Raw genomic sequence first — 24,164 nt, forward strand, 5'->3', positions numbered from 1 at the left:
ACTTGCTGAAGCCGGAAACTGGCTGGCCCGGAGCCTGTTTGAAAGTATAGGCTTCGTGGAAGTCACTGATGCGTCCCAACTCCTCTCTCAGGGCAATGAAATCCCGGTGTGGCTGTAGGGCCACATTTTACTTTTTTATTTTTAATATACGTTCACATGTTTCCAGAAAGGATCCAAGGTGGCCCATAACGTAAGGACACACAATATTAGCTTTAAAAAAACATGAAAAAAAAAAAAAGGGAAATCATGATCCTGGAAATGGGTTGCATCCTTTTAAGGGGTGAGAATAACAGAATGAGTGAGCCAAAGATTTGGGAAAGGATCTCACATTTCCAAACGTCCAAATCTTAAAATTGCACCAAGTGGGAATGTAGCTGTGGCAGTATTAACCTGAGAGAGCTCTATGATCGTTGTCTTTACTCATCACTTGGTTGCAAGGTTCTAAATGACAGGGTAAGTGAAGGAGGGCAAGTAGACAGATAAGAGTCATTTCCTGATTCTCAAAAGAAGGGGCATCACCTAGGGAAGGGCACTCCAAAATCCTACAGGAATCCTCTTCATATACTAAATTTTCTAGGTGGCAAAAGTATCTCATTTGACCCTAGCAGCCAGATGGAACTTAGAAAAGCAGTGAAAAGCTACTCAACTGAATGCAAGTCATATGAATAGGAGCACGTCAGTGAAAAGTTCAAGGGAAGATGCTGTGGAAGAGCAGTTCACCTTGTGGTTGAGCGTCCTCAGAACGTGCAATGGGAGGTGCAGCACCTGCTCTGTCTCACAGGGACCCTCCAATCTCCAAACTCATCTTTCCTGGGAAGCTAAATTCAAAGAGTCAATTTTAAAAAAAAGATAGGGCTTCCCTGGTGGCGCAGTGGTTGAGAGTCTGCCTGCCGATGCAGGGGACACGGGTTCGTGCCCCGGTCCGGGAAGATCCCACATGCCGCGGAGCGGCTGGGCCCGTGAGCCATGGCCACCGAGCCTGCGCGTCCGGAGCCTGTGCTCCGCAATGGGAGAGGCCACAACAGTGAGAGGCCCGCGTACCACAAAAAATAAATAAATAAATAAATAAATTTAAAAAAGATAAAAGTCTCTAGTAGAGAAATTGTATCAGAGCCCAGTATTAAGAGCTGTAGAGCCACAAGTTTCCCACGATACGGCCTTAGCAGAGGCTGTTAAGGCAGTGACAGAAAATTTGTACCGAGGGAAATAGCAGAAGAGTTTGCCTACAATTCACGAAAAGGATCCCTGCACTTGGCCTGAAGGAAATCAGCAAAATTTGTAACAGCTTGTGTATTTGTATGCGGGATTGAGAATGAATTTAATTTTTTAATTTCTCTGAATTATCACGTAAGATTCAGAAGATGCTCTCTCTGCCTAGAAGCCACCCCACTGGGATAACTATGCCTACGGAGTGCCTTTGCCTGTGACTCCTACTTGCTAACAGACTGGCAGCCTGGTCCCAGGGCCTGGTCGCTGCTCCCAGTGCAATGGTGGATATGGTGTCAACGGTTGCAAAATCAAAGCCCCTTACATCCTCTCCATGCCTCGGTCCCACCCCCCACCCCACTCACCACTGATGTTCAGGAAGGGGAAGGTGTCCTGGATGGGAACGTGGTGCTGTGACTGGTCCAGCTCATCTTCCTCATCTTCTTCATCCACATCATTATCTTTCTCATCCCAAGGAGCAGATCCAGTGGATCCTACCCGAGAAACACACACACACACACAAAGGGCAAGAGTGAGGCGCTCATGTTGCACTGTCATCCCTGCAGCTGACCCACTGTTCAAGCTAGGCACTGCCAGCACAGAGGTTCCTTGGGTTCAGTGTGCACCCTCAATGCCAAAGAGTGGGAACCAAGGGTGTTCACCCCACTCCCAGCTCCTCCTACGGAGCCCCAGTGCAAGCTCTCATCCCCTCCCCTATCCAGGAGCTGCAGACCCTACTCCCCTCTCCTAGAAACCTTTTAATTCCTACTCTAAACCCCTTTCTACACATTCGCATCCCTTCTAAGGACCCAAGGAGCACAGCTTCTCTCCTTTATAAGCTTACTGTGAAGACAGACCCTTCCCTCATGGCAGAGCCTCACTAGATTCACTGGAGGTCAAGTCTAAATTATCTGGCTCTTAGTCGGAACTGGCTAAACATTGAGTAAATATAGGGATCAGGTGGTATTCTCCTAGGAAAAATACCATACAAATTAAATGATCACTTACCCATCATTTATAAAGAGAACTTAATAGCCTTCATAATGTCATGGCAATTGATTCTTAGAACAGCCTTTGAAATACGCAGGAAAGATGAGAACCCAGATTTTATAGTGGAAGAAGCTGAGGCTCAAAACGTTGAATGACTTGATTCAATGTCCCACAAGTAGTGAAATGGAAAGACCGAGGTTTATAACTCAGACCTTCTAAGTTTTAAGCCCTCCTTCTTCTAAACTACCTGGCCTCTCTTCTCAGTGTTGAGTCCCAAGAGAAGTTATTTTTTATAGAACTCAATACCCCCTCTTCTTTCTAATGCTTTACTGTTCCACTGGGTGGGCAGGAAGACTGTGCTGAGTTTATATCTTTTGTTCTCTGGGTTCTTTCTAGGGACAGCATTTCTTGCTTTATTTACCAGTCTTCAACTTTGTAAGCGAGGCGACTTTCAAGTCGACTATCGATCGCTTTAAGGGTCCAGCCGGGAACCTGGCACACTGTCCACCTTCTCCCCAGCAGCTGGGGCCTCACCTGGGTTAATGACAGAGCCCTGGGGCTGGGGGATGTCACACACTTGATATATCTTCACTGGGTTCATGGGCACCTCCTTGGTGCCGTCGTACATCAGGTTGAATTCCCTGCTCTTGTTGAGCGCACAGTGGAGCTGGGCCTTCCATTTAGCTGGGTCGGGGTCGTCCACCCCTTCCTGGTACTTCCCCTGTCTCCACAGCCCAGGCCTGAGGGATAGGAAACTGCAGTGAGTGCCTGCTTGTTGCCCAGAAACACTGGAAAGTGTGCCCGCCCTCCCTCGTACAGACACAGATACACACAGCCCTGCCTGACCACCCCATCACCCCAATTCCAATTTACAGAGACTGCAGCAGAAAACACCACACTGGGGACCAGGCAAGGCAGGGCCTGAGACAAATTAAGCCAAATGCAAATACAGTATTTTAAAAAGAGGAGCCTCATCTCAAGTGCTTGTGCCAGCATCATCTGTCAAGACTACAATGGCCTTAATGAAGGGTTGAAAATAAAGAAAAATCTGGAACACGTATACACCAAAATACTAATGGTAGCTTTTGGATAGCAAGACTTCAGGTAATTTTGTTTTGTTTTGTTTGCCTTATTTGTTTTTCACATGAATTGCTTATATAATAAGAAGAGAAAGGGAGGTGGCGTATGATATGAAGAATTTAGGCTTGCTGTTCCCTCTCCCTTCAGTCTTTAATCTGATGCACAAATAACTGTTGAAACCAAGTACCTTTAGGAGTAGCAGCCCATAGGAGGGCAGGAAGCACGCTCTGGGGGTTCAGCTGGCCTCAGTGCGAGGCTGAGGGCCTCAAGTCCTAATAAACTCACACCACCTGCCTTTCCCTGCTTCCTCAAACTCCCACATTGCGAACATTTTGCTGGGAACACCAGTGGCTGGTGGCCTGGGCCAAAACCAGTGTGGCCCCGCCTCTCTGATTTTCAATTTCCAGGTCTAACAGGCATTTATGTGTCTGTTCACGGGATATCAGCCCTCCCCCCCTGTTAACGTATCTCAGATGTCTACACTTTCTTCAGGGCTGTGACGTATGTGCTGGTGCAGAAAAGGGGGATGTCTTTTGCAGAGGACTCAAGATCAAGAGAACGAGATGGACCGGCCAGACTGCTCCCACTTGATGTCAGGAAGATAAGGTGGCCGTGTAGTTAGAATTCTGCAGGGAAACATAGTCTATAGAGTCTATGGGTTTGCGGATCCACAACTTTTATTTTTTCAGTAATGCCAACCAAGCTCATAAGAGACTGGCATATAATCCAGAATGCCAGTCTACTCATTTTCAATGGGGGATAAAGCTGGTCAGTGACCAGCATGGTTAAGTCCAATAACCTGGACATAACCATGTATGATCTCAACCAGTAACTCCTGTGTCTGGTTTCTAATGACAATTCCAAGAACATAAGACCCACTCAACATTTAAATCCAAATTTTCAGATGACTCCAAAGCTAAATGGAAATGATTTGATATTGAACTCTAAATCTGCATTATCTAGACTATCTCTTACCCAGTTGGGTAACCCAGAAGCGACAGTAAAAGGCTCCTGCTTTCCCAAAAATCACAGGGCGTAAAAATGAAAAGCACTGGAAAGGCAAGACCCCCAGGGAATTTGCAAAGCTGCTCTTGTGTCTTTGTCTTTTTGACCTTGAAGCCAGGAGAAATTCTAAAAATACAAATGTATTTATTTTTAAAACTTGACTTTACTGACTATTGTTCAGACCCCCAAGCCTACAAAAATAATTTTATTTTTTTAAAAATGCTCCCTGCCCCAAAGGAGTTTACAATCCCTTAAAGGAGACAGATGAGTCCACAGATCAGAAATACAGATACTATGTGAACACCAGTAAAACTGCCTAATCCATAAAGAGTCGGGGGGTAGGTATGGTTGGCCAAGTTTATCAGAATTTATGATTCTAGGGCTGAATCTTGAACATGGGTAGAAGTTAACCAGGTGAGAAGCGTGGGTCACGATACTCCAAGCAGAAGAAGCTTTATGGGCAAAGGCAGAGGCTGAAAAGCACAGTGCTTAGGGGACCTACAAGCAGTTCAGCTTGCGTGGAGGCAGCATGAGATGAAAGTCTGGGCTTGTAAGTAGGAACCATGCCAAGGAGTTTGGACCTGATTCTTAGAACACCGAGAACCACTGAGAGATTTAAGCAGGTCGTGATGGGATCAGATTTAAGCTTTAGAAAGAACCCTCTAGCTGCAGGACTGAAAAGGGTTTGAAGGGAGGCAAGGCATGAAGATAACACATAGTCTCTATATAATCCATATAAGAGTGTCACTAGGGTCTGAACTAAGGAGGTGGCGATAGGGATAGAGGATACAGGTAACGAAGGAGCCGTTAAAGACGCTGAGTTGACAAAGCTTGATGAGGAACTGATTCCTTGAAGAAGGTGAGAGAGAAATCAAGGATGATTCCCTGGTTTAGGGTTTGGGAGACTGGGTGGGGGGTGATGCTGGCCACTGAGATAGGAGCAGGTTTAGAAAGATGATTTCCCTTTGGAAATGTCGGATTTCAAATGCCTGTGGAAGGCCTAGGGGAGGAGGCCCAGCATGCCCAGGGCAGTTTCTTATCCCCACTCACCTCTCACATCACCTGAGGGACTCTCCCTGCCTGCCTCCAGCCTGGAAGAAGGTCCACCAGATTACTGACATCTCTGCCCTGTGGGCAAGGACCAATTTCGTTTCATTTCTGTATCCCTGCTCAGGCTTTAGCACACAGTAGGTCAATGTGTATTTGTTGAATTGCCTCAAATTTACAGAAATACACTTCTTGGGGAATGAATAAGTTGCTATTACAGATGGAAGACCAGAAAAACAGCTATGAGCAGAAGGCCAAGGAGACACTGCAGAAAGTGCTGGAGGAGAAAATGGGTTGCAGAACAGCAACTGCAGAGCAAACAGGTGTGGGGATGCTCCATAATCCTTGGGGCTGGGAACCCTGGGGCAGTCTGGGTGGCAAGGGAGCCAGCTGCACAACTCCCCAGAACCCCCAAGGCACCACCCTCTCCTCTGATCTCCCTCAGCGGTCCCTGGCCCTGGCCGAGCACAAGTGTGAAGAGTGGAAGAGCCAGTACGAGAGCCACCCCCAGCATGCAACTGTCCCCTACCCTGCCAGCCCAGTAATCATGAACGCCGTCTTCCTTCTCTTTTTTACAATGTGGTACATATGGATTTTTTTTGAATGAGATTTAACCAGCTTTTAAACCTTTCTTCTTTCTAACAATATCAGTACTCTCTGACTCTCCAAATGCGCCTTTTCAAGTTGATTTAATTTATGGAAACATCACCCTTCATACTTTCCCTTTCTTTTTTAAACCTCCCCATGGTAGTGTAATGTAGTAGAAGGAGATTTGGCCTGGGAGTTTGGACACCAGGGTTCTAGCGGCAGTAACCCACAGTTACACACGTTATATTATTAAAGAAAAAAGTAACTTACAGAAATGTATGAGGCCATTATGCACATACACACAAATATATATTCACTCATATATCCATAAAAAAGTAGTCTGGAAGGTTCTATAAAATGTTAAAGGTGTTCATCCCACGGTGGAGGAGATATACGTTAACTATATTACCCTCTTAAATTTTTACAGTAAATATATATTACTTTTATAATTTAAAAAGCCAAACTTTTCACTTTTAAAAACCTAAAACATGAAAGAAAACTGGAAAACCAACAAAATTAAAACAATCCCTAAGTCTGAGGCAACGATTTCTTTATCCGAGTACAAGTGATGAATGAAAATACTAAGAATGGTGTGTGACACCTTAAAGTATATACACATCATTTATTTTTGACTCTTAATGGACATTTGGTTTGTTTTCAGTTTGTGCTAATGCAAATCATGGACAGGAATCCTGCTGTACCCGTTATTCTGGTGCATTTACACAGGGCGGGGGTGAGGGCTGCTGGCTCACAGGCTATTTATATACCTTCAGTTGATGGAGAGGGCTAAATGCTTTCCAAAGTAGTTGTGTCGATTTACACTCCAGTATAAACAGGGTAGAGGATTCCCATAGTACTTCAGGTCTACAATACCTGATACTACCAGACTTTATTTATGTATTTGTCAATCTGATTGGCATGTAGTTTCCTTGGTTTTGACTCACTTTTCTCTTATTACTTAATGAAGTCGTACACTTTTCTGTGTTTACTGGCTGTTTGGATTTCCTTTTTTATGAGGTTTACGTCAACTATTGTTATTTTTTATTATTTTTTTATTATTTATTTATTTATTTTTGGATGTGCTGGGTCTTCGCTACTGCGTACAGGCTTTCTCTAGTTGTGGCAAGCGGGGGCTACTCTTCATTGCGGTGGCTTCTCTTGCTATGGAGCACAGGATCTAGGCACGCGGGCTTCAGTAGTTGTGGCACGTGGGCTCAGTCGTTGTGGTTCGCAGGCTCCATAGTTGTGGCGCACGGCCTTTGCTGTTCCGCGGCATGTGGGATCTTCCCAGACCAGGGCTCGAAACCATGTCCCCTTCCTTGGCAGGCAGTTTCTTAACCACTGCGCCACCAGGGAGGTCCAACTATTGTCATTTTGAATTCTTCTCCATTTCCAAGTAATACTCTCACATGACTATTTTCTCACTAAATTGGAGGCATTATCTGTTCACTTTCTGAATTACTAACAAGTAACGGTTTAGTTCCTCTACATTCTTTCCTATGTCCACACTGCTCAGTAAAGTTATGTCATCATGAGTTATTCCACTGCTCACGATCTCTTTGACATGTAGTGATATACTTAAAAATCTACATTGTTTGGCTTCCCTGGTGGCGCAGTGGTTGAGAGTTCGCCTGCCAATGCAGGGGACACGGGTTCGTGCCCCGGTCTGGGAAGATCCCACATGCCGCGGAGCGGCTGGGTCCGTGAGCCATGGCCGCTGAGCTTGCGCGTCCGGAGCCTGTGCTTCGCAACGGGAGAGGCCAAAACAGTGAGAGGCCTGCGTACAGCACAAAAAACAAAACAAACAAACAAAAAAACCTATATTGTTGATCAACTAGAAACTCTCTCAACGTCACACTTTGTAAAATAAGGACATTCATACCATCTTCCCTTTTTTCAACCTCCTGTCTACCATCCAAACCTAGCTCTTACATTGTCAAAGTTGAAATTTATATTCTATTCTATGTGCAGTTAATTCTTCTGTTAGTTGAGAGTCAGTACGGCATAAGGTTTAAGAGAACAGGCAGAGAGCCTGAACTCAAAGCCTCGATCCAACCTTAAATTAGGTACAACCTAGGCAAGTTCCTTCCCTGTCTTAGCTTCCTGTTCTCAAAAGTGGGAATGATATTAGCACCAACCTCATAAGGCTATTCAGAGGATTAAATGAGTTAATATATGCAAAAACACTTAGAGCCTAATATATACTAAGTACATACTAGTACACAATACATTTCAGTACATACCAAGTTAATACTAATACATACTAAGTATAGTTTACTTTAGTTATTTGTGATTACATGCACATTGACAATAAAAGCTGCAAACCAAGACAGTATTGCCAGTATTACAATGAAATTAATATTGCCCACTGCAGATGTACTGTGTCTCTGTGTATAGACTACACCTCGTTCCATACTGTGCCAGTGTCACTGCCCTTGTGCAGGGTGACCACATACCCCAAGCCGCCTTGGGCTGTTCCAGTTTATACCTGTTGTCCTGATGTTACAGCATTAGAGTGCCTCCTTACACTATTGAAGTGTAAGGAGTTTGGACAAGTTCCGGTTTGGACAACCAATTAGATAGGTGGTCATTACCCCTGTGTCACTGAAAAGGGGGACATCTATAGTGTCAAGTTGAAGTGGATTCTTCCCTTCCTCACCAATAGTAGGTTAAAAATCAACCATAGTTCAGTGTGCTTCAGTTTTATGTCCGTACAGCCTTTTCTCCTCTGGAGTTCAAGTTCCTTCTCCTCTTCCTCTCCCTCCTCCCTTCCAACAGTGCCTAACACCTAGTAAGTACAATATGCCTCAAGGTGTTTCTAAGCTCTCAATCACACAATCAATAGAAGCCTCTCCACTCTAGACTAGCTGCAATCTGCACTGAATCCCCTATTACCTTCCTTCTTGGTTTATTGCCTCATTTTGCTGGATTATGTCTATAAATAGCTTAAGGTGTAGCATAGGAGGTCAATTTTTCAAATTTCTTTGGGTACAAAATATCTTCTTCAGCCTCCACGTATGACTGATAGTTTGGCTGGATACAAACCCCTAGGGTGAAAATTATGTGCCTGAAAAACTTTGGAGGTATCTTTCTAATGCCTTCCAGGATCCATGGTGCTCATGACAAGTATGATAAAGTCAGATTGTAACCTTTTTTTTTAGGTGACCAGTATTTTTCTCTCTGGAATGGATGTATCCTCTCAGTATTTTATTCTATTTTAATTTATTTTTTCGGTATTTGAAAGTTTCACAATGAAGGGTGCCTAGGTATGAGTCTATTCTTGCTCATCTTGCATAACTATTTTCAATCTGAGGCCTGATGTCTACTTTCAGCTGTGGGGAATTTTGTTGCCCTTTGACAGCTTCCCTCCATTTTTTTTCTGGGTCTGGACTTTCTAATAGTAACATGTGGGATCTCCCAGATGCAGCCTCTCTAACATATTTCTATCACATTTTCCATTGTGTCTTGCTTTTTTATATACTGAGAAATTTTTAAAATTCCTACTGAATTTATTTCAGCACCCATATTTTCATTTCCAGGAGACCTCTGTTGCTTTCTGACCATTCTCCTTTTCATTCATACCCTAGTCTTATTTTATAGTTGCTAGCTCTTTTTAAACCTCTCTCAGGATACTAATTAGGGTTTTTTCTTAAATTATTCTGTTCCCTAAATTGTCCCTGGTCCTACTAGGATATGTTCTCACTCTTTTTCCCCCTCTGTCATGTTGTAAGCTTTACTCAACTAACAGGCAAATGACACTTATTTTCTATTTAAGAATGAGCGCAGAAAGCTCCCTGAAGTCAACGATTGATTGGCTTCTTATGCAGGAAGAAGCGGGCAGTAACTGTAATAGGATCTCCCCCTAACACAATTTTCTAGGGTGTAAAAACTCACACTAGCTGCCCCAGTTCTCGCCAGTTTCACTGTTTTCAAAATGAAATCATCTCATTTCAGGAGCATGAGGGCGGGTCTGGGAGTCCATTCCTCCAAACACAACCCTTCAATGAGCTCCCCTATTTCAGTCACACTTTTAACTAACTCCACCCTCTCTCCTACATGCGCACCTGAGCATGGGGCTACTTTTTCAGGTGGGGTCAGAATCCTCCTCAGTTGCACGTGGTCCCTGTGCATATTCTAGATGATGCTTTTCCTCTGTTCTACTGCTTCAGTTTCACACTCTTCCACCTGTCTTCTGTCTTTCAAAACTATGTTGAAATCTCTTGATTGTTGCGGGCATATATACTTAAACACTTTGATGCCATCATTGTAGTGTCTTGTCGAGACAGAGATGAGCTAAAAGGGTTCTCAGTGCATTCTGAATCTGCTATTCTGTGGTCCCAGTGTTTAAACTTCTTGGACTTCCCCAGTGTCTATTACTGCTTTTACAAATACAATCTCGTGGTCTATTCGTGAAGGAAATGAATACACCACATCTAAAATAACAAGGAATGCGGGTTAGATGCTCTAGGGTCTTGTCATACTCTGCCATTTACTAATAAACCACTTACGTTCTACAAATTGTAGGTGCTCATTTATAAAACGAAAGGGAGTAACTCTACATGAACTATAGATTTCTCATACTCTAACATTTCATAATTTTCTAAGTTCTTTTCTTAAAATTTCTCTATATTATCATTAATTTTAATTAAAAAATAAAAATCTAACTCTTTTGAAAATCAAAGAGTAATTCCCGTACTCCTACAATAATGGGATAATTAGTTCTGAAAGCTGTCAAGTGTCATGTTTCATATGAAGAGAAAATCATATTAAATAATTTAAAAAAATTAAACATGGACTTTGTAGCACAAAGACAAGGTCCCCCCCCAAATGGTGTTCCTTTATTTACTAGAAATGTTCAGCTCTGCATTAAAGTTGAAATAAAATAAATATATTAATTTTGAGGTGCAAAAATTTCTTATGAAAATCAATTTTTCTTTTCTGTCCATACAAACAAAAGTATGGAATGACATTAGAGGTCAGGTTTATTTGGTAATAGAATGTAGCTTCTTGATATTTTCGATTTTAGGAAAGGAGAATATCAACATCGAAATGTTTTTCAACTTTACTTTTATTTAAAATGAGGCCATATTTTCCTCTTATAAAAAGAGAGTTCAACTAGAACTGTCCATTTTCTCATCTGTAAAACAAGAGCACTGAATCAGCTGACTGTATTCATTCAGAACTCAATTTCCTTATCTTATGATCACTAAGGTTCTCCCTAAATCTAATATACTAAGGTTCTAAGGAAAGGAAAATATATTACTAACGACATGTTTTGATTTTAGTTTCTTAGAGTTCAAATGTCCACCATTCACCTTGGTCTAAGCTTAAGGAACCATTCAAGGGGATACAATGCAGGTGGGAGGAGAAAACAGAACCCTCACACAAGCTGTGCTGTGTTGCAATCAGCCTTCCGTTTGAAAAATAATCTTCTCTATAGCTTTAAAGTGATAACTTTGTACCTGCAATGCTTCTTGTTTCAAATGGATTTTCTCTGGCTCCTCCTGAACACGTTCTGAGGAGTCGTCGACCTCTTCGATTTCTGAGTTGGAAGGACTCTCTACTGTCACAGTCACAGGGAATTCTGATGGACCTGAGTGTCACAAGAAGAAGATAGGAAACCACAGAGTTGTTACACTAAAGTGCAAAGAAAGAAGACAAGATTGTATAAAAGACAACACAAGCCAGATACCAAATATCCAAATATTAGAGGACATTTAACAAAAGTGATCTGAGGTATCATTCTTTATAAATGTCTCTCACTGCTCTTTAGTGTAAAACAGGCAATGACTAAGTAAAAGTACAGGAACTTATTTTTGCTATGTTACTGTACAGACCTCTGTTGTACGTGGTTAGGATTAGTAATGGGAATTGCCCATATTATTTTATTAAGTTTCTTTCACAGAAGCCAAGTGAAGATCGAAGGTAAACATCTTTTCTCAGATCAACTTTATACTGCAAATGAAAAATTTATTCTTCACCATCAGACAAAAACAGTCTGGAAGAAAATGTAGTTTTTCAGAGGAAAATACATCAGTAAACGGACTGATGAATAATCAGAAAGTCAGCATATCTAAGCTGTGAATAATAGACATTAGAATTTCAAAAATTAAATCACATACACATACACAACTAAAACTGACCCATCAAAAATTTCATCTTCTCACCACCCTTAAGCCAAAACTAGGGCAACAATTCTCCCAGCAAGCTTCACTGCCACTGCAATGTTGTTCAATAGGACATTTCCAAACATTTAAAAACTGACCTGGCCACAACCCCATAAAAGTCTACAGATCATAAAGAACTGTGCTGGGATTATATAACCACGCAGAAGACAAGTCACTAGGACATCATTTTGACAACAAGCAGCAAACCCTGCAGCATAGGAAAACCCTAACAGGAGATCGAGGTGCACACCCCTCTCTCTGGGAATGCAAGGCCAGGACTGACACCCAAGATGCTCTTCTCTCAACCTCAGCAGTGGTGCCTTTCACAGAGCAACTATGCAGTCTCCCAAGACAACTGGGAAGGAGAATCTGATACTGACAGTATTAGCTTGCCATGAGGCCATAAGCGAGGGAACGTGTGTGGCCTTGGTGAGAGAGCAGAGGTTTGGGAGATGTTGCTTTATATTGGCTTTCAGATCAGGAATTTGTACATATAGCCCGCAAACAACGTTTCTTGAAAACATGTGAACATTCTTGAGTATGACAGCTCCACGTGAGGGGTCAGAAATGGCAGGCAAGTTCGTTTCACTGGGTAACAGCTGATTTGCAGACTGGAAAACAGGCTTCCTTGTTTACAGACATCACCACAAGGCTGCCCGTTGTGTGCCAAATCCACACAACTACACAGTTGCATTGGGAGAGCGACCAAACATGTTTTACATGGATTTATTTCAGAGAGGGAAATGCTTCATGTAAGGCTCTGTCAGTTTAAAAAGCAAGAAGAATGACCATCCACCTTTCCCAATTCAAGCCCTATATATCATAAATATGATAGCTACACACCACCAACTGATTACATACATCACGAGCTTTGATGAATGGAAAGCCCCTAAAAAGATAGCAACAAAACGAAGTTAGATCTTCATGTAAATACATCACCAGTTAAACCCAGTTAATACAACTATTTAGTAGTATGAACAGTGTCCATACAGAATTGTGTATAAAAATAAATAAGCTCAAAACAAGGACCTGGAGGGCTCTGCTACGGAGAAAACAGAACAGAATTCAGCCTACTGGCTTGGTAATCACTCTCTGAACTGCTGAGAGGCCCCTTCAGCTCCTATGTTCAGGATGGTTGAGATTTCAGTCTCCCTTCTTTAAATGGTGATATTAATCGTTCTCTAATTTACCACCCTGTGTGACGAGGATGGACCTGCGATTAAGTGTCTCAGGAAGAAGACAGGAAACCACAGAGCTGTGAAACTCAAGTGCAAACACTGGGGATTCAACACTATAGTTTATGCAACAGCAATTCACATTACCATTTGCAAAAAAGTAGTCGGTTGTCCAGTGGGGATTAGAAACATCCATTTAACATGAGCAACTGAACAGATATTTTATACAGTAACTACTTCAAGTACTGTTTAAAATCAATTCTCTTTGTTTTCTTAAGCAATTGTTAATCCCCAATTTCGTGATTACTACCAAATAAGTCACCTGAAGATCATCTAGAGCCATCTATTTCACTTAGCAAGCCTAAAGCTATAATTCAACCATTTTATTTACTGTTCTGTGACAAAAATTACTATGAACAGCTATCCCCTGGATAAGAAATCAGGTAATGCTAGTTTGACTCCCTAAATCTGATTTACTGAGTTAATAAGCCAGTTGATTTAGAATAGGTCTAATGCATATTTTTCATCCATTCTGCATTAAACTATTTCCCATGCCTAAAATGTCTTTTTTCCCATTCGTACGTATCCAAATTCCTACTTCTGTGCTGTAGGGCTTCGTTCAACTACACCTGCCTTTAATCAAACTTTCCTCACATGCACAATGGTGATCATTTTAGTCTCCTCAAGACTCCCACGGAGTTACCTCTGTTGTGACACTTGAGAAACAACTTGAAACTCCCAATTACTTTTAATTTTTCTTCCTTAGAGGGCTCATTAGGCAGAAGCCATGTGTGAATTACCTTTTTTCCTCTACACAAAGCACCAGAGACCACCCACATAATACAAGTTCCAAAATAAAGAACTCTAAATGACTGAAAAAGACAGGGTATGCAAACAGGTTACCTGTTGCTTTTTGCACTTTCCGCAGGACACAATGGCCGGAAACCAGACACTCCAGGTGGTAGCACTTCAGGAGGGTAACATTCTTTACCAGCAGAGTATTTCCTTCCATTACTTACAGGCTTCTTTGCGGCCAAGACTACTTTTGACAAAGCATGAAAAGAAGGAATCAAGATGCACCAAAGGTCTACACAGCAACTGTCACACGTGCACACGTCGAAAGGAATCAAAAAGGCACTTGACAATGATGCCAAGCCCATTAAAAAGAGGATCGGTTTTGTACAAAGGTTTTCCATAAGCCAGCATTTTTAAAAAATATAAGTTCTCTACAGTAACAAGTTATTTTAACTAAAACAAAAGTATTGAGATGTGCAGAAATGCAAAAATAAAGTTTAAAAAAAATCCCAAAGTATGATACATTTTACGTATCATGCAGAAACACTCAAGTTTCCTGAATCTTAGAACACCTTTGGCATTTCTGAATCTCAAGGACAAAGAAACACAGATACACCCATGACTTCTGCCAAACAGAATCTTCAGAAGTAGACCAAAAGTTAAATTTAAGATGAATTTTTCTATGTAAAAACAATACAAGTTATAAGGCTGCAAGTTGCTGGGGGGGTAGGTGAGTCAATTTTACCTTCCTATAAGCCTGTCAACCTTCACTGCTCCTTTGATTTCATATAGAAAACACACAAAAAAACAAATGAAACCCACTGGATGAAAGAGTGAAATGTGGAGACTTACCCTATATTTCAGTAGTAAAGAGGCAAGTATCTTTATATGAAATATTTGGTTGCAAAAACTAGACCTACGTGTTAATATTTTACTTAGAACAAGGCATATATTAAAATTCACATTTAAATATTTAATTTGAATTTACTGAAAACAAACATCATAGGTTAAAATGGTTATATTTATCCTTCAAAGCTACTGTATTTTATGTTATTTTATTTATTTATTTTAATAGATCTTGATTGGAGTATAATTGCTTCACAATTCTGTGTTAGTTTCTGTTACACAACAAAGCGAATCAGCCATATGCATACACATGTCCCCATATCCCACCCTCTTGAGCCTCCCTCCCACCCTCCCTATCCCACCCCTCTAGGTCATCGCAAAGCACCAAGCTGATCTCCCTGTGCTATGCTGCTGCTTTCTACTATATTTTAGCAGCATTAGGATGCAGGGTAAAATGGAGTGTATGCGGTAATACAGGACAAATATTTCATAGAGTGTAGCTTATTGATAATCACCACACGATCCTGTGTGATTTACATGCCTCTTAAAAATATATAGGAGCTCAGTTCATTTTGTGCTATTTTATTGTGTTTTTTAACTTCATTGCCATCAAAAAAAATGTTTGTATGCATATGGTTTGTATGTGTATACCCTTCCTTTACTTTCAGAAACTAATGCAAATACATTTGTATTAAAATTTTTTTAAATTACACTTTTCTTGTTAGGAGATTAAAAAATTTCTAATAAAAGTTCCCATCTTTTATTACGCATACATAAGTACAATATAAATGTGACACAATTCACACCATTATTTCACCCCTATACTCACCTGGATCTAGGTATATACCCAGATACTGATTTGGCTTACCTCTATGTCTCCAAATAACTGAGGCAAATACAAAAAAAAAGCCCAAGAAATAAAATTACTCTTAAAAGAGCTCAATGAGCTTGTATACTTCAGTTACATTTCCACTTTTTTTAATCATGCTAACTAAAAAAAAATGTTTAACTGTTCTCATTCCATGATGACCTATTATTCTGTACTAGTTTTACAGAATTCCTAATATGTTTTACATATACATGTTTTATTTATATAGATTTCCATTTCTAATATCATAGCAAAAGTCAATGTAGCTATTTTAAGAATGCTTTACATATGATATAAATTTTTAATAATAATATCTAATTAGTGTGATATCACAAATCTTCTTTGAATGTACTATTTGATTATTAAAATATCACTCTCTTGAAATAACAATTGGCAGACGATCATAAGCTTTTTTTTGACTTCATAAACACTCTTAACAACTTATTTAATACACTATTGTCCAAGCAAGTTGATTAATAGAGAATCAAAAACATACAACTTTAAGTAGAAAAAAAAAAAGCTGTATTTATGAAGATGTTTACAATAGTTTATTTGAGGTTATTTCCAATTTTTCACCAATCTAAAAAATTGACCTACTCAATGAAACCTTGTGAATGCAATGGTAAAAAGTATAACTGTGAATCACAGAATTTAAATTTAGTATGAAAAGATAAGCATGGCAAATTATATTGAAGCTATGTGGAATTATGTTTATAGACAGCAGGAAGAGAAAATTAAAATGTAAATATTGCTTGATAGGATAATGGGATTAGAGGTGGTCTTTTAAATTTTTCATTTTTATGCTAATACAATACCTTTATAAAACTCAAAAATCTTCAAACAACACATTTTTTAAAAACTGTGGTAAACTACACAAAACAGAAAATTTATAATTTTAACCATTTTAAAGTGGACCGTTCAGTGATATGAAGTCAACAAAGTTTTAAAACTTTCAGAGGGCACCTGAATAAAAGATGTGTTGTCCACTGGTGATTTTAATGTATCTGGTATATAACTAAAGTCACCACAAAACTCTTTCTGGGAAATTGGCAGATCATAAACATAAAAAATTTATTTTGCTTTTTATTAAACCTTATTGTTTTGCTGTTTCAAAATTCAAATTTACTCACAAGAAAGAGTCAGTTTCATATTAGATTTGGTTTCACAAATGCTGCTCCTGCCATTCATTCTTATCACCAAAAAAAAAGACTATTTGTGACTAACGATAATATGTTACAGAAAATAAAAAGTTAAAAGGTTTTCAATCTGCATATCTGGGAACCTAAATTAAAGCATCACACAACATTTTCAAAAACAGAAAAGCCATTTCATTTGACTCAAATCTTAGTTTTAAGATGGCAGAAAGTACCTTGATAATTTTAAGAAAGAAAGAAAACCAAGCCATTAAAGAGAAATTCTTCCGAGAGAACTGAAACATGTTATATACCTCTGACTTGGCACTCCTTCCATCTGGAGAACTTTTTTGGTAACTGTTTTCATCACAGAATGATCTAAAGTAAAATGAATTGAAATTAGAGTAATTATTTTCCAATGAGTGGCTATTTCCATTTAAAACCAAAAGCCAACTAATTATTGCTTTTCCCATAAATTTAAATATGAAATCTACATTATATAATTATACACTTATTTCCCCCTTTGTGTATTCTAATTTCTTCCTCAGAAACCTAAGATGCCATCTTGCAGACTGCCCACAGTGGCTACTATTTTGGCAGCAGCAAAGGTCAACTTGAAACATTTTGCATCTGAAGTGGCTTTGGATACCTTTGGATACAAAGTACAGTCTGAGCACCGTCCAGACGCTTAGATACCTAAAGAGCATCTAAGATATCAAACCAGGGCATCCAAGATAACAAACCAAGTCCTGATATTCCCTCAAAAGCTGCTCCTCCCATCAGCCCCCTTCTTCTAAGGGATACTACCCAGTTGCACACATAATCATCAACGACTTGTCTCCTTGTTACTATTTCCTTCATACCTCACATCTATCTGCAGGTCTTGATAGCTACACCCTCAAAACACAACCTGAATTCAACCACTTTTCACTTGCTGCAAACTTCCAACCTAACCTAGGCCATAAACATCTCTTATTTGGAGCACTGTGATAGTCTCCTAACTGGTCTCCCTGTTCCTCTTCTTTTTTTTTTTTTTTGCTGTACACGGGCCTCTCACTGTTGTGGCCTCTCTCGTTGCGGAGCACAGGCTCTGGACGCGCAGGCTCAGCGGCCATGGCTCATGGGCCCAGTCACTCCCCGGCATGTGGGATCTTCCCAGACCAGGGCACGAACCCGCGTCCCCTGCATCGGCAGGCGGATTCTCAACCACTGCGGCACCAGGGAAGCCCCCGGTTCCTCTTCTTTATCCTCCCAAGTCCCTTCTCTATACCAGGTCACCTTATTCAGATACGATTTGGATCATGCCTTTTTCCAGTTCAAACCCCTCTACTCATTTAGAATAATCCACATCATTACTCTGGCCTTCAAGACTTTACAAGAGCAGACCCCTGGCTAGCTCCTTGACCTCATGTCCTACCACACTCTTCTTCACTCGGTACTCTGCCCAGATTGGCCTCCTTGCTTTTCCTTAAATACTCCACCCACCTACATGCCTACATACTCATTGCCTCCTTGTCCTGGAATGTGCTTACTCCACATCTTCCATGGCTTGCTCCTCTCTTCATTCAGGTCTCCGTTCAAATGCCACTTCTCCAGTGAAGCTGTCCCCTAACAAACCTATCCAATGGAGTCCTACCTGCTCTCCCTCACTCTCCTTACATTAAGATACTTTTGCACTTCCTACTCTCTAAAATTATATGACTTATCTGTTTACTCATTTCTATCTGATCTCCTTCACTAGAATGTAAGCTCCATGAGGGCAAGACTTTTGTCTGTCTGGTTCACTGCTTTATCCCTAGTCCCTAAACCCGTATCTGGCACACAGAAGATGATTACAAAATTACTTGTGAATCTGACAAATGAATAAAGTACTCCTGGCAAGAATTCAGAGGCTGCACAGGAAAGAAAGAATGCTCTTGGTGGAAGCAGGCTTAGTATCTAGGTTCACCTCTATTCAGAGTAGAGATAAGAAAAATTGACAAGTATAATTCACTTTAATTAGTACATTAGCTGCTAAAAACATAAGGGAAGTGCAACACTAGAAAAGTACAGTTGAAGCTTGAACAACATGGGTTTGAACCTCGCGTGTCCACTGACACACGCATAGTTTTCAATACATATGTACTATCGTCCTACATGATCCAAGGTTGGTTGAATCCACAGATGTGGAACCACTGACTATAAACTTATACCCAGATCTTCAACTGCGTAGGGGTCGACACCCCTAACCCCACGTTGTTCAAGGGCCAACTGGATATGATGAGGAAAGTTAAACACATTAAGTCTTAAAAAACTGTCAATACCTGAACAAATTCTTTTTGTTTTGCTATGTGTTTATCAATTTTAAAAAAGTGACCACATACCAACCAGCAGATTTTTTATTATATCCAGAACGAGCAGAGTTCTGTTGGTTTCAAGGGCCTTTAGTAAAGCCTTTGCTCCTTCGCTGGTGAGGCCGCACTGCTGCAGGTCAAGTGCTTTCGATGAAAGACAAAAGGTCACTTGCTAACTCTACAGATTTAACATATAGACAACTCTCATTTTCTCACGTGTGGAAGAGTCCTGCACAAGACAAGTCATGGCAGGTTTGTAATTTTGGGTATGGAAAAAAACAGAAACATATACGCACACACATAATGCATAATCCAATTTAAAAACCTCTTCTTGGATGTGCAGTGATAACCCTGGCTTTAGTACCAATAAATCATACAACGTATTTTACAATTACAGAACTGAAGAATAACTGTATATAACCTATGAGAAAAAGCATCACAAAATGAATCTCAGTTCATAATTAGCAAGGGCGGCAGGGGCATGTAAACCTCACAAGCAAAACCTGGTGGAGCTCAGAAATGCACTGCATTCATTTGATCATGATCTTCAGCTCCAAATCACACTTGAAACTAGTTCAAAGGGGAAAACAAAATAGAAGAAATGTAATAACTGTTAGTTTTAGAGGAAAAAAAGACAAATCTAAGAGGATACAAATAATAAAAACTTTCAACAATGTGTGAATAGAGAATACATACTAAAAACCTATCATGAAAGTAGGATGGTCAAGAACCCTCGCAGTAAAAGGTCAGACAAAACCCAGAAAAACTGATCATGAATTCTAGTAGTTCTGGGGCTGAACAACCTACTCATTTAAACCAAAGGGATCATCACTAAAGCACAGGTATTAAAAAATATTACATGAAAGGAAACTATCATGAGTCTTTTGTTTAAGTATTGTGTGGACCATCACATTAAAATAACTGGAGTCTTTCAACACCCCCATGACACATAGAAATAGCAAGTCAGACATACGGATCTGACAGGATATGATACAACCCTTACAAACTCTCACTACAGAAGAATGGACACAGGGTATAATTAACCAAATAGCCAAATTAATACAAACAGCCAGTAAACCTCACCAGTCAATCAGATGAATATAAAATAAAACACAATGTGGTTATTCTCCTATCAGATGAAGCCAAGATTCTGTAAGAAAAGCCTTTAAATAATGTCTATACCCTTTGGATCCAACAACTCACTTTCTAAGAATTTAACCAAAAGAAATAGTCAGAGATATAGGTAAGGATATATATCAGAGTACTATTTGTAACTGAAAAACTGGACAAAGCCTATATACAAGAATGGATAAGCTATGTGCACTGTGGCATATTCATATAATGGAATACTGAACAATCACAAAAAATGATGTAGGAGATGCAAATTTACTGACTTGCTAAAATGCTCATACTAAATTAATTGAAAAAAGTTATAAAATTTGGAGTAATCCCACTTGCATAGAAAATGGAGAGGTACTCATTTTTGTAGTTTTACATTTTTTTTTCAAGTGCTACAGGCCAGTGTTTGTGAGAGGCAGGCTTCCCATCTACTGTTGGGGTGGACTACAAATTGGCATAGCCTTTCTGGGTGGTAATTTGGCCATGTGTATCAAATGTCTTAAAAATAGGTCACACTTAGTCATTCCACTTGTAGTACCTTATTCTACAGAAGTAATCCCGATGGACACAGAGATGTATATACAACGTATTCACATTGTTTCTGACAGGGAAAAGCAAACTGTCTAAATAGAATTGCAAAGAATTGATTAAACTATGGGACATCAATACGACGCAATACTACATGATACATCTTTAAGTGAAAAAAGCAGGAATGTGAAATAGCAAGTATACTACAATTCTATTTTTGTAATCCCTAAGTGTACATATATATTTGTAGAAGAAAAAAAGACTGAAAGTATATACGCCAAAATGAACAGTGATTATATCTGGGTATTAAAATTATAGGTTCTCTTGTAACTCTGTATTTTCTGTAAAGGATATATGCAACTCTTAGAGAAAGTTTAAAAGCAAAATAAAAGCTATCAGTAAAATGAGGCTTTAAAAAATCCTATCACAATAGTATCATGCCAAAAGCTAAGCATATTTCATATTAAACATTCAATATTTTCAATTTTAGAATTTCCCTCTAAGCCATAAATCCTCACTAAGAGATTCTGCCAAAGCACTTGCACCCAGGTCACCAATGAGCGTGTTGCAGTTCAGAGTGATGCGCCTCAAACCAGCCATGCAGTCAAGATCACGTCTCCTGGAATGAAGACTCTCAGCCCAGGTTTCTTCATGCCTTCTGGTAGTCTGATACTTCAAAGATTTAATGGGATGAAATTAAGATGCTTGAATAAGGAAACAGGGTGTGCCTGAATATGGCTTCTTATGTCAGAGATTTACACACACACACAGATCAAGCATATATGCCAGGAGCATCAACCTGAGAAATTCAACAGTCACTTCTGGTTTACGAGTCCAGTGACCCAGATTCTGCTCGGTCAGTGATTAGATTTTAGCCACTGGATTTCCTGTTTCTGAACACTTATGTAAAGTTGGACAACTCAATTACAGTCTATGAATTATTTTCCTTATCTTCTAGGTCAGGGAATTGGTTCTAAATTCTATCTTTGCTGAGGCCCTATATTTCATCATCCTGTCCTCCAATGGCCTCCAAACACCTGACTGGGCAAACCATAAGAAAACTTTTTAATATGCATCTTATTTATTAACAAATTATATACACAAAGTTCCATACATAGAATTTATGTACATGATAAACTACACAGATTTTTAAAAATAATACAAAGGTAAAAATGTTCTAATATTTTCTTTTCCTAACTCCTAAGGCATTATTTTATTTTACTTATTTTTTATAAAGATTTATTTATTTATTTGTTTGTTTGTTTGTTTGGCTGTGCCGGGTCTTTAGTTGCAGCATGCTGGATCTTTTAGTTGTGGCATGTGGGCTCTTAGTTATGGCAGGCACGTGGGATCTAGTTCCTTGAGCAGGGATCGAACCCAAGCCCCCTACATTGGGAGCACATAGTGTTAACTGCTGGACCGCCAGGGAAGTCTCAAGCATTATTTAAAAAACTATATTTACAAAATGTATCTCACATGCTACCTAGGGTGTGCACACAAGCTTTAGAGGCCTGGACTATGCAGAGCCAGTTTGATGTGCCTTGGGAAAATAATGGTTTGACATTTAAGCAAAAGTACTGTCTTGAAGACATTCAATTCTTTATGTTCATAAAGTAAATTTTGGTAACAGGGAACACTGACTGTCAATGAAAAAAGTCTTATTACATTCCTGAAAAAGTAAAAGACTCAAAGTGCCTTTGTTACTCTAAAAGGAAAATCATTAGTGTCATTTTTCTATTAACAATAACTTATTAAAGCTCCAAGCAGAAACAACAGCAATCACTTACACAGCGCTTAGTATGTGCCAGGCACTATTTATACAAATAAGTGCATTTAAACCTCATAATGAGGCATAGAGGTTAAGTGATTTGCCCATGGTCACTAGCTATCAAATGGGAGAAAGGGAATTTGAACCTAGGCCATTTGGCTTCTGCACCCAAGTTCCTGACTGTTTTCTACCTCAGGGGTCAATGGACTTGCCCTGTATAGGCTCAAAGAAGTTTTCAATTTTTAAAATCTAAATTTAAACATTTCCAGATTTGTGGGCTGTACAGTTACTGTTGCAACTACTCTGCCCCACTGGTGTAGGGTGAAAGGAGCCACAACTACCATGTAAACAATGGGTGCGACTATGTTCCAGAAAAACTTCCTTTACAAAGCCAGGCGACGGGCTGGATCTGGCCCACCAGCCAGAGTTTACCTATCCCTGATCTGCACCATCAAACTATTAAAAAGCCTTCATGTCAAATTATTAACTAACTTTAGGCCTAAATACAGTCATTATAACCACTGTAAAGTTGTTAAGGCATTATTTCAAAAACTGTATTTACAAATTGCTGATGTACTGACTTTTATTAGTTTAAAAACTACAACAGCTAATAAACACTTGATTCATTTAAGTCTTGAAGACTAGAATGGCATAGTTTCTTCACAGTATTACAATAAATGTTTTCAGTAAAAAAATACATAAAAGTATTATTAGGTATTATATATTAAATCTCTTATTTCTAAAATTAAGTGGACTATCTTTCCTAAATGGTAGAATCCCAAACTGAAAACTGGTCATATTCTTTCAGCAAAATGAAAGCTGCGCTCACATGTATCAAAAGGCAAAAATTAGGGCTTCCCTGGTGGCGCAGTGGTTGAGAGTCCGCCTGCCAATGCAGGGGACATGGGTTCGTGCCCCGGTCCGGGAAGATCCCACATGTCGCGGAGCGGCTAGGTCCGTGAGCCATGGCCGCTGAGCCTGCGCGTCCAGAGCCTGTGCTCCGCAACGGGAGAGGCCACAACAGTACCACACACACACACAAAAAAAGACAAAAATTAACTGCCCTCTGTATCAATATATTAATGTGTTTCAATCACATATGTTTTCATGAAAGTTTAAACATAAAATCACCTTTAAGATCTAGGCCATGGGATCTGCTCCATGCCATGTCAGAATACACCCCGTGACGTTTACTTAACTTGTCTTAAGTGTGATAGAATTCTTTATACCTTGACAAATAACTAAAAGGAAAAAAAAAAAACCCACACACACAATAAGATGAAGAGCCTATACATTTGTCAATCTTGACTTATTTGCTTTTCTTGAGTCAGTTGGAGGTTTATAGCCACATTCTCAAAATCATTAACTACAATCTTCCCAAACAGGTAATTGACGAACAGATGCATTCTAAAACTTGTCAGTAACAAAGTGCTATTCCACTTTACAGCAACAGTTTAATTCTATTTAGATACTAAAACTGAATACACTGAATACTGCAAACTTTATTCCCAACCAC

At 39.8% G+C, this 24,164-nt stretch overlaps 2 protein-coding genes across 3 annotated transcripts in view; both read right to left on the minus strand.

Annotated features, from left to right (window-relative positions):
- The window catches only part of LOC308619852 (uncharacterized protein), an 811,674-nt gene that overhangs the window by 130,058 nt on the left and 657,452 nt on the right, over nt 1–24,164 (minus strand). The window lies entirely within an intron of this gene.
- On the minus strand, nt 8–3,023 carry LOC308620543 (interferon regulatory factor 6-like). Its single transcript, XM_081240218.1, has 3 exons — nt 2,731–3,023; nt 1,572–1,700; nt 8–210 (listed from the first exon to the last, which is right to left on the minus strand). The coding sequence occupies exons 1-3, from the start codon at nt 2,822–2,824 to the stop codon at nt 128–130; spliced, it is 306 nt and encodes a 101-aa protein (XP_081096344.1). The 5' UTR covers nt 2,825–3,023; the 3' UTR covers nt 8–127.

This window comes from Mesoplodon bidens (assembly GCF_964165515.1).
Source record: "Mesoplodon bidens genome assembly, chromosome: 7".
NCBI classification, from domain to species: Eukaryota; Metazoa; Chordata; class Mammalia; order Artiodactyla; family Ziphiidae; genus Mesoplodon; species Mesoplodon bidens.